Source organism: Fonticula alba, assembly GCF_000388065.1.
Source record: "Fonticula alba strain ATCC 38817 unplaced genomic scaffold supercont2.2, whole genome shotgun sequence".
Lineage (NCBI taxonomy): Eukaryota > Rotosphaerida > Fonticulaceae > Fonticula > Fonticula alba.
In genome coordinates, this window is record NW_009242972.1 from 298,749 (window position 1) to 308,373 (window position 9,625).

Sequence of the window (9,625 nt, forward strand, 5' to 3'; positions counted from 1 at the left end):
CCTCCCCTCCCACTCCTCTCTCCACCTCCACAGCAAGCCAAGAAGAAGAAGGTCGAGACCCTGACTCCGGCCGAGCTTGACGTCGATGTCGCCCCCCGCCTGGAGACCACCCGCGTACGTCCTGCTCTCTCTCCCGTCACACATGTTGGTGGATCTTGTGTCCCTCCTCCCCACTGAGCCTGACCTCCTTTCTCTCTCCTCCTCCTCCTCCTCCTTCCCCCCGGCCGCCCCCCTGTCTGAAATGCAATTTCCCAGGTCGAGGAGCCCGCTCCCCGCCAGGGCGGCGGCCGCGTCGCCGATGTCGCCGAGCTTATTTCCAAGCTCCGTGGTGCCGGTGCCCTCTAAGGAGTATGGGTACTTCCCCTTCCATTTCTCCCCCCTTCTGCTTCCCCTCCCCCCTCCCCTGTGGTATTTGCATCTCAGGGAAGGAAGGGAAGCAATCCTCCCGCCCCCCCCTCCTGCATACGCCCCTTTTTTCAAATACACACCATTAAACAGGCAGCCTGCATGCATCATGTAGCTAGGAGGGGAAGGACACAGGGAAAGGCAAAGACTTCAGAAGGCACCCCACCACCACCAGGGTCACAGGCCGCCAGGGGGGAGGGGCGGGGGAAGTCAAATCAAGCGCGCGCGTGCGTTGGTGCGTCTAGTGGTCTTTATTTTAATGTGTGTCTGTGTCGCGCGACGCACATGGCCAAACGGAACAGTGGGGTGCGCAGGGGGGGAAAGAAAGGTACAGTCGTGTGTGTGTGTGTGCGCGCGTGTGTATGTGTGTGGCCCGCGTCCCCGCCGCGCTGGGAGGGGCGCGCGCGCGCGCGACAAGAAAGACCCTCACACACACGTCAATTAGGCCTGCTCAAGCTTGGCGCAAATGGCATTGGTGAACTCCGAGCACTTGGCCTTGCCGCCCAGGTCACCGGTGATGACCTGCCCCTCGGCGATGGTGGACAGGATGGCGTTCTCCACGCGGTTGGCATAATCCTCGAGCTTCATGTGACGGAGCATCATCACCGAGGACAGGAGCAGGGCAGTCGGGTTGGCCAGATCCTTGCCGGCAATATCCGGGGCAGTGCCATGGACCTGTGCCAATTTCAGAGCGATTGTGCACGGGGAGAGGGGGAACACAGGAAGACAGAGAGGGACGGTGTTAGCCATGGAGGAGAGAGTAGGGGAGGAAGCAGGGGGCGGGCATGAGCATGCGCGGACACAGCCCCACGGCCTCACAGCCACACAATCTACGCATGTGCAGCATGCACATATGAGCATGTACATGGAGGTGCAAAGGGAAGAGGGGGCGGCACGTACAGCCTCGAAGATGGCGCCGTCCTTGCCCTGGTTGCCAGAGGGAGTGAGACCGAGGCCACCGATCAGACCGGCGCACATGTCGGACATGATATCACCATAGAGGTTGGGCATGACCAGGACATCGAACTGCGAGGGGTCCTGAATGACATTCAGGCAGGCGCGATCCAGCAGGCACTCGCGGAACTCGATGTGCGGCCAGTTCTTGGCAACCTCACGGGCCTGCTCCAGGAACAGACCATCGGACATCTTCATGATGTTGGCCTTGTGGACCACGGTCACAGACTTGCGGTTGTTGTCGTGGGCATACTGGAAGGCGTACTCGCAAACGCGGCGCGAGGCATCCCGAGTGATGAGCTTGATGGACTGCACCACACCGCGGGTCACCTCGTGCTCGATGCCGGAGTACTCACCCTCGGTATTCTCACGGATGATGACAATGTCGACGCCATCATAGAGGGTCTTGTAGCCGTCGACGGAGCGGCAGGGGCGCACGTTGGCGTAGAGGTTGAAGGCGCTTTGGGGGAGAGGGGGAGAGTCAACATCAGGGCCATGGCGGCGGCCAGCGAGGGGGGGGGGGAAGGGGGAGAGAGAGAGAGAGAGAGAGCAGGCGGGCAGGCGGGCAGGCAGACAGTGCGTACCGACGGAGGGTGAGGTTCAGAGAAATGTGGCCCTTGCCGATGGGGGTAGCCAGAGGACCCTTAAGCCCGATGCCGGACTCACGCATGGACTCGAACAGGCGCTCGGGGAGCTTGTTCTTGCCGGTAACCGGGTCGCGGACGGGGGTCACATCGATGGTGTCCCAGCGAATGGGGACCTTGGCCGCGGCGAAAATGCGCTTGACGGAGTCGGCAATCTCGGGGCCGATACCGTCACCGGGGATCAGGGTAACGGGGCGGAGCTGAATGGGGGCGTCAGAGCGGGATGCGGGGGAGAGAGAGAGAGAGAGAGGCAGAGGGGGGGAGAAAGGAGGGGAGAACGGGCACGAAGCCAACAAGTCGACGAGAGAGAGAGAGAGAGCGAGGGAAGGAGGACGCACCGAGTCGTCGGAAACGGCAGTGCTGAAAGCAGCAGCCAGGGGGCGAGCCGGCTGGGCCGCCTGGAAGCGAGCCACAGAACGAGCAGCAAGGCCAGCAGAGCGAGACAGCATGGTGGAGGAAGAGGGGAGGGGAGAGAAGGGGAGCGACGACGAAAGCGGGGGGGGGCAGTCGGCGATCGTAGTGGGGTGGGAGTGGCGTGGTCTAGCTGGGCCAGGATGAGCCGGACTGGAATGCGGCGTCTGAAAAGAAAAAAAAAGGCGCCAGCCGGCGCGCCGGGGGGACCGGGAGCGGGCGACGCGGGGGCTGTCCACACTTCGGGCAAACGGCGCACACCCGGCTCGCAGCAGGGGGAGCGTCGTCTCCACCCTCCCCCCTCCAGGGGGCTTGCTGGTCCGCGGGTGCGCGGGCTCACGTATATACCCCGCCGGGAGCACGCGCGCCCGCACTCCCGCCGACCGTAGCCTTGTCCTCCAGGCCCTCCCCGACACATGAACGGAGAGGGGGCTCTCCCAAAGACGGAAGCATCTCCGCGCTCCCCCGGCCCTCCGTACGCAGCAAATGGACTCGCCCAGGACAGTTGGAAACTTTTCTGCCCCCGGTGTTTGGGAGACGTGCCATCAATGCCCCCCCCCCCTCGGTGGAGGGGCGGCAGCGGCGCAGGGCCGGCCTTTCACGAGGCGGGCCCGGGGCATAATCTAGCCTTCCGAGCACCGCATCGGGCTCTAGCGTCTTGATCGGGCGCTCTCACACGACTGACATGCATGTGCCCACCAATTCCTTGCCCCCGCGGCCCCCACGATCGCCAGCACGCCCCACGTTGTCCCCGGCCTGGCCCCTCCAAAGCTCATCTGCGTCTGGCTGCTCGGGTGTGTGCGCGCCAACCCGGCGCGAGCCCCCCGCCCCACCCCCCCCCCCCGCCCCGCCCCGCCCTGCCCTGCCCCCCGAGAGCGCCTCCTTCCAGCCTGGGACCAACAGCTGGTCGGCAGCCACATTTCGAGAGGGCCTTGCCCAGGTCCAAGGTCAATGCCAACGAACGGCACCAGAGCGAGCCCGAGGGAGGCCTCCCTCGGACTGCGGTGCACCCGGCAGCCCGCCACGTACCCACTGATAGTGTCCTCGTTGCCCCCCCGCCCCCCCCCCCCCCCCCCCTCCCCCCCCCCCCCCCCCCCAGGCAGTCGCCGGGATTCGACCCGCTCCCCACGCCTCGCCCAGAAAAGCCGAGGGTCTGCCGGTCTGTGTGGCCGTGTCCAGCTGGCAGGCGAGGGGCTTCCGGCCAGCCCACCGAACCCTCAAAAGCAGCTGGGACCAGGATGTGCCGTTCGTGGCACCTGCGAGTGTCTGTCTGCATCAGGCACCGGGGGGGGTGGAGGGGCGGGAACGGGGGCAGGCGCGCCGTCTTTTCAGGTTCCTCCGGCTAGGGTTGGACCGCGCGCCTCGCTGATCCCGGGCACCTGCCCCTCCCGCGAGGGTAGGTGTTTCCGCAAACATCCCCAAAATCTGCGGCTCGTGATCACATCACGCGCCACATAGCGCAATACACATCCGATAGACCGCCCTCTCGGCCTGGCCACCGATGCAATCCGTCAGATCTGTGCCGCGGCTTGCGGGCAGATTCCCCCGGGTCTCCCGCCTCTCGGCTCGGCCCGGCCCGGGCCGGCCCGGCCCGGCCGCCCCTGTCTCCTCTCACTCGCGGATATGCTTGTCCACAGTGGCCAGCGATCGACTTGTAGACGGGTTTCCAGGCTCCGGAGGCTGGCTCGAGTGGGTCTCGGCCTCTGTTGCTGCTGGTTGTTGTTTTTTTTATCTCGCACCACCGCCCCGTCCCCCTGCACTCACGGTCAGGCATGCCTATCGTCGGTCTTGCCCCTCCCCCTCCCCCTCCCCTCCCTACTGCCCCTTTCGCTCGGTCTCCTTCCTCCCATAGATTGCAAGAAGAAAAGAAAGAGAAAAAGTAAGAGAAATGAAGTCGCGCTTCTCTTCGCTCGATATCCGGATTCTCGTGAATGAGCTGCGATCCAAGTGCGTTGCGCTTTGCTCTTCCGAAAACCGCTGCCATGCCCATGGGTATAGTCATCCCTTGGCTTAGGGTCTTACGCCTCTCACCGTTGGTGCCCACTCCCCCGCGCTCCACAACCACCACCACCACCACCGCACACACACACACACACACACACACACACACACACAGGATCGTCGGATTCCGCGTCGCCAACATCTACGATGTCAACTCCAAAACCTACCTCTTCAAGCTTGTGCAGACGGGTGTGGCGGCCGTTGGCCAAGTAAACCAGCAAATTTTCCTGCTCTCGGAGTCCGGCAATCGCTTCCACACCACCGAGTATGACCGCGACCGGTCGCCGATGCCCAATGATTTTTCCATGAAGGTGCGCGCCTCCCATGGCCAACTCCGCCCCTCCCCTGCCCTCTCCCCAAGCTTGTCCTGACCCCAACAATTCGCCCCTTCCCCCTCCCCTCCTCCCTCCCTCTTCCCCATGTGCAGCTCCGCAAGCACATCCGGACACACCGGATTTCCGGCATCCGCCAGGTCGGCGTCGATCGCATTATCGAGATCAGCTTCACCAGCGGCTACCTGCTGTACTTTGAGTTCTTTGCCGGTGTGCGTGCCCTGCCCCCTCCTCCCGCTTGGTCCCCTGGCCTGTCCCCCGGGATTAGCGCTTCCTTCCCCTGGATCTCCCCCCCCCTCCTCTTCCCCGTTGTCTGACCCATCATGCTCCGCCTTTCGAATGGCCCTCCCCTCGGCTCCGCAGGGTAATATCATCCTCACCAACCCTGAGCACCAAATTCTGGCCCTCTTGCGTATGGCCAAGCCCGATGAGAACACCCGCTTTGCCGTGCGCGAGACCTACGACATCTCCCGGGCCCATGCCTCCCTGACTCCTGTGTCGAGGGACAGGTGCGCGCTTCCGCATGCCGGTCGGCTGCATGCCGGGGCACCTCCCCTTTGGGCCGGCCATCAGCTTGGCTAACCGCTCTGCCCCCCCCCCCCCCCCTGCAAAGCCTCATGGCCATTCTCCGGTCCGCCGGGCCGGACATCGAGCTGCGGCGGCTCCTGCTGGAGACACTTGCCTATGGGTCCTCGCTGATTGACCACTGCATCACCAAGGCCGGCCTGGAACCCAGCATGAATGTTGTCCGGTCTTTCGACATGTCGCCAGGTATCACACATGTCCCCCCTCTCGCCGATGCCCAAACCCCGGGTGCCTACACGGCCCGGCCGTCCATCCCGCGTGCTGACTCTGCCGTATGTCCTCCCTGCCTAGACTCGGCCAGCTTCGACAATCTGTTGGCTGCCCTGCAGGAGGCCAACACCTTTTTCGAGGGCAGCCAGGCCACCACACCCGGGTACATTTTCACCCGGGCCAACCCATCCCCCCGCAAGGACCCGGATGGGAACCTCATCGACGAGGAGCTGTACGTGCCATCTTCCTCTCCCTTTTTTTCTTCTTCTCGTGCCTCCCGTATCCGGCTCTTTTGCTGGTCTTCCCCATCGCCACCTAACCAACCGCGCCTCACCAATGGTGTGCATGCCGCTCTGACCTCCTTGCCGGGAAAAAAAATCAACAACAATAATCGCCCAGCTTCGAGAGCTTCGAGCCCTTCCTCTTCGAGCATCTGAAGGACCGCCCCCACCGGGTGTTCGACACCTTTGACAAGGCCCTGGACGAGTACTTCTCTCGCATCGATGGCCAGCGGGTGGATCAGCGCGCGGCCCGGGCGCAGCAGCAGTCCCTCAACCGCGTGGCCCACGTGCGCAAGGACCACGAGAACCGCCTTCAGGCACTGCGTGCGGCGCAAGTTTCCAATGTTGAGCGGGCCCGACTCATTGAGGCCAATGTGGACCTGGTTGACGCGGCCCGGCAGATTGTCCTGTCGGCCCTGGCATCCGGGTTCCAATGGTCGCAATTGTGGGAGCTGGTGGTCAGCCAGAAGGATCTCGGCCACCCGGTGGCCCGGTGCATTCATGCCCTGCGACTTGAGACCAGCCAGATCGACCTGTCCCTGCCGATCATCGAGGAGGAGGAGGAAGATGCCTACGACTCGGACGAGGACTTTGACAATGAGGAGGCCTCCACCCGGGGATCGAAGAAGCGCCGAATGGTGGTCACCATCGACCTCGGGGTGTCGGCTTTCGCCAATGCCCAGAATTACTACCAGCTGAAGAAGTCCTCCCATGAGAAGGAGCTCCGGACCATCAGTGCCTCCTCGAGGGCCATTCGCTCGACCGAGCGCCTGGTCCGCCAGGAGATCCAGCAGGTGCAAGTGGCGTCGGCGGTCAACCGCATGCGCAAGCCCTATTGGTTCGAGCGCTTTGCTTGGTTCATCTCCACCGAGAATTATCTGGTGATCGCGGGCCGCGATGCCCAGCAGAATGAAATCCTGGTCAAGCGCTATCTGCGTCCTGGCGATGCTTACATTCATGCGGACATCCACGGCGCCACGAGTGTCATCGTGAAGAACCCCTTCCCCGATCAGCCGGTGTCGCCGGTGACCTTGTCGCAGGCAGGGTGCGTCCATGCTGGTTTTCCTCCTTCTCTCTCTCTCTCTCTCTCTCTCCCTCTGCTTCTTTCTCCTGGGAAGCGCACAAGGGGCAAAGATTGTGACATGATCCGCGGTCCCCGGTGGTCTAACTCGCCTTTCCCCTCCTTCCCCTCCCCTCCCCCCCTCCCCTCGACTATGGTTGCATGTGCAGCACTATGGCCATTTGCCTGTCCAGCGCGTGGGATGCCAATATCGTTGTGTCGGCCTGGTGGGTCGAGGCCAACCAGGTGTCCAAGACGGCCCCCTCCGGCGAGTACCTGCCCACCGGGTCCTTTGTCATTCGTGGCAAGAAGAACTTCCTTCCCCCGGCTCGGCTTGAGATGGGCTTTGGGTATATGTTCCGTCTCGATGACGAGTCGGTCCCCCGTCACCGGGGCGAGCGCAAGATGAACCTCTCCAAGGATGACATCGAGGCCTATGCCTCCTCGGTGCAGCGCTACGGCCTCCAGGCAAGTGACACGTCTGCCGAGACACCCGCCTCCGAGTCGGTGGCCGAGAGCTCGGCCGAATCTTCCGCCGAGTTGGACCTGTCAAAGGTGGACTTCTCGAACATCACTGATGACACTGGCTTCGCGCGCGACGCCGACGCATCTCCCGAGGACAGCGACCAGGAGGCTGGCCAGGGCGCAGAGGCGGCGGACAGGGACTCGATTTCATCCGATGAGGACGAGGAGGCTGCCGAGGAGATCGCCGCTCCCTCTGCTCCGGAGCCCACCTCCTCCAAGAAGAAGCAGACGGCTGCCTCCAAGAAGAAGCAGGCTGCTGCTTCGAAGAAGCCCTCCCGTGAAGAATCCCCTCCCCCAGCGAAGGTATGTTTCCTTGTTTGCCACTTTTCCCCCGGGGCCCCTTTCCTTCATCGTCGGCCTTCAATCGAATACTCACCCCGGTGCCATTGGTTCCCACGGCTCCAGGTTCGCGGCAAGCATGGCAAGATGAAGAAGCTCAAGAAGAAGTATGCCGATCAGGATGACGAGGAGCGCGAATTGCGCATGGAACTTCTCGGGGTGCGTCTCCCTTGGTCTCTGTCTCTCTCTCTCTCTCTCTCTCTTCCGCACCTCCTCTCCCTGTACGGGCAGGCGCAGCCACGCCTTCACGCCAGTCTCTAATGTGCCTTCTTCCCTTCCCTCCTCTTCGTTGCTCTGTCCAGTCCACGAAGGGCGCCAACCAGAAGGCTGCCAAGCGCCAGGAAGAGATCGCCAAGCGCCAGGAGAAGGTGGACCGGGCCAATCGCCCGCGCGTCAAGGCCCCGGTCACCTCGCTGATGCATGTCCCCGCTAGCGGTGCCGATGGTGCCGAGAATGCCGCCGCCCCGGCGACCCTCACTGAGGAGCAAGAGCGTCAGGAGGTTCGCCAGCTGCTGGCCGCCGAGCAGATTCCCCTTGATGATGACGAGGAGGCAGAGCTGTCCACGTCGGTGCGTTGGTGGCTTTGTCCCCCCTCGGCCCCTCAATCCTGCTCACCGCATCTATTCCACACGTGCCTCTCCTTCACTCCCGAGCCCTCGCTTACCATGCGTCCCCCAAAATCGCACACTTGACAGTCCCTGATGGGCTATCTGGATGCCTTGACCGGTGTCCCCCATCCGGATGACATCCTCCTCTACGCGGTGCCCGTGTGCCTGCCGTACACCGTGGCTCTGACTTATAAGTTCAAGGTGAAGGTGACCCCTGGAAGCCTGAAGAAGGGGAAGGGTATGTGGCGCCTTCGTTTGGCGTCTTCTCTTTTGTTCCCCTCGGCCTCTCTCTCCCTCTGTCCCTTTCTCTCTCTCACACACACACACACACGACTGGATCTATCCCTCCATCCCCTCGGACCGCCTTATCCCCAGCTTGCAAGGCCACCCTCGATCTGGTGGAGAAACACCCTGACATGACGCGCCGTGAGCGGGACCTCCTGCGTGCGGTTCCCACAACCGAGGCCGTGGCGCAGATGATTGGCAAGGCCCGCATCAGCCCCGCTGCCGGCGATCGGAAGAAGTGATTGTTCATCACTGACGTTGGCTTGTACACACCCATTACAAGATACCCATCGTACCCCGTGGCTGGGCCTATTAATTTATTTTTTTGGAATACGCACGTGTGCGACTTCAACCCTACACCCTGCTTGCGAGGAGGAAGACACCACTACCACCACCACCACCACCACCACCACCACAAAGGAGATATTGAAGGTTGATTTTGCTTTTATTTTTCTTTCGCCCCTCCGCGCGAGGGGACAACAAAAAAGGGGGATGATGCGCGGGGGCAGAAGACGAGGGAATAGGCTGGATGCCAGACGGCTTGGGCGGGTGGGAGGGAGGGAGGGAGGTGGAATCTAGTTGGGGTCAGTGGGCAGGGAGGAAGGGATGGGCATGCTGTCCGCACACAAGTGCACAAGCGCGCGCATGCCCTCGCCTACCTTCCTCCCTCCCGAGGCCCCCTCCGCCCCTCTCTCACCGGCAGTCAAGGACGCGTGCCAGAATATGGAGGTTGTTAAGGGCCAAGGGGCTGGCATCAAGAACCTGGCCGGCCTTCTCGATGGCAACACTGGCGCGCGCCCACCGGTGGAGGGCGTACCGCCGCTCGTTGGGCGACCAGGCCTTCGTGAGAGCATAGGGGAAGCCTGGTGGTGGTGGTGGTGGTGGTGGTGTGTGAGGCATGTACCATGTTAGAGCTCGGCATCGGTGCCAAAAAGGGGGGAAAAGGTCCGGCAAGGGTGCCCGGGGGGGGGGGGGGGGGGGGGGG

At 63.0% G+C, this 9,625-nt stretch overlaps 4 protein-coding genes across 4 annotated transcripts in view; 2 read left to right on the forward strand and 2 right to left on the reverse strand.

Annotated features, from left to right (window-relative positions):
* Nucleotides 1-345, forward strand: part of H696_01084 (hypothetical protein) — a gene marked incomplete at both ends in the record, with an annotated part of 1,450 nt that extends 1,105 nt beyond the window's left edge. Inside the window, 2 exons of the mRNA XM_009494971.1 lie at nt 34-114; nt 256-345. Of these exons, the coding sequence (XP_009493246.1) occupies nt 34-114; nt 256-345 (171 nt within the window). The remainder of the gene's footprint in view (nt 1-33; nt 115-255) is intronic.
* Nucleotides 346-641: 296 nt separating this feature from the next.
* On the reverse strand, nt 642-2,556 carry H696_01085 (isocitrate dehydrogenase [NAD] subunit alpha, mitochondrial). Its single transcript, XM_009494972.1, has 4 exons — nt 2,342-2,556; nt 1,944-2,203; nt 1,306-1,819; nt 642-1,080 (listed from the first exon to the last, which is right to left on the reverse strand). The coding sequence occupies exons 1-4, from the start codon at nt 2,450-2,452 to the stop codon at nt 847-849; spliced, it is 1,119 nt and encodes a 372-aa protein (XP_009493247.1). The 5' UTR covers nt 2,453-2,556; the 3' UTR covers nt 642-846.
* A 1,671-nt stretch (nt 2,557-4,227) lies between these two features.
* H696_01086 (hypothetical protein) lies at nt 4,228-9,051 on the forward strand. The gene is made up of 12 exons (XM_009494973.1): nt 4,228-4,361; nt 4,531-4,726; nt 4,843-4,959; nt 5,111-5,256; nt 5,361-5,518; nt 5,624-5,774; nt 5,942-6,868; nt 7,054-7,711; nt 7,814-7,906; nt 8,050-8,316; nt 8,443-8,593; nt 8,731-9,051. The coding sequence occupies exons 1-12, from the start codon at nt 4,303-4,305 to the stop codon at nt 8,880-8,882; spliced, it is 3,075 nt and encodes a 1,024-aa protein (XP_009493248.1). The 5' UTR covers nt 4,228-4,302; the 3' UTR covers nt 8,883-9,051.
* A 282-nt stretch (nt 9,052-9,333) lies between these two features.
* The window catches only part of H696_01087 (hypothetical protein), a gene marked incomplete at both ends in the record, with an annotated part of 2,055 nt that continues 1,763 nt past the window's right edge, over nt 9,334-9,625 (reverse strand). Inside the window, one exon of the mRNA XM_009494974.1 lies at nt 9,334-9,480. Coding sequence (XP_009493249.1) covers nt 9,334-9,480 — 147 coding nt within the window. The remainder of the gene's footprint in view (nt 9,481-9,625) is intronic.

Bases quoted from the DNA above. Each gene is read 5' to 3' on its own strand.
- H696_01085 (XM_009494972.1), bottom strand. From the start codon at position 2,452: ATGCTGTCTCGCTCTGCTGGCCTTGCTGCTCGTTCTGTGGCTCGCTTC. The intron at 2,204-2,341 runs GTGCGTCCTCCT...GCCCCCATTCAG, and splicing joins CTGCCGTTTCCGACGACTCG to CTCCGCCCCGTTACCCTGAT. The intron at 1,081-1,305 runs GTACGTGCCGCC...AAATTGGCACAG, and splicing joins ACGGCGCCATCTTCGAGGCT to GTCCATGGCACTGCCCCGGA.
- H696_01086 (XM_009494973.1), top strand. From the start codon at position 4,303: ATGAAGTCGCGCTTCTCTTCGCTCGATATCCGGATTCTCGTGAATGAG. The intron at 6,869-7,053 runs GTGCGTCCATGC...TTGCATGTGCAG, and splicing joins GTGACCTTGTCGCAGGCAGG to CACTATGGCCATTTGCCTGT. The intron at 7,907-8,049 runs GTGCGTCTCCCT...TGCTCTGTCCAG, and splicing joins TGCGCATGGAACTTCTCGGG to TCCACGAAGGGCGCCAACCA.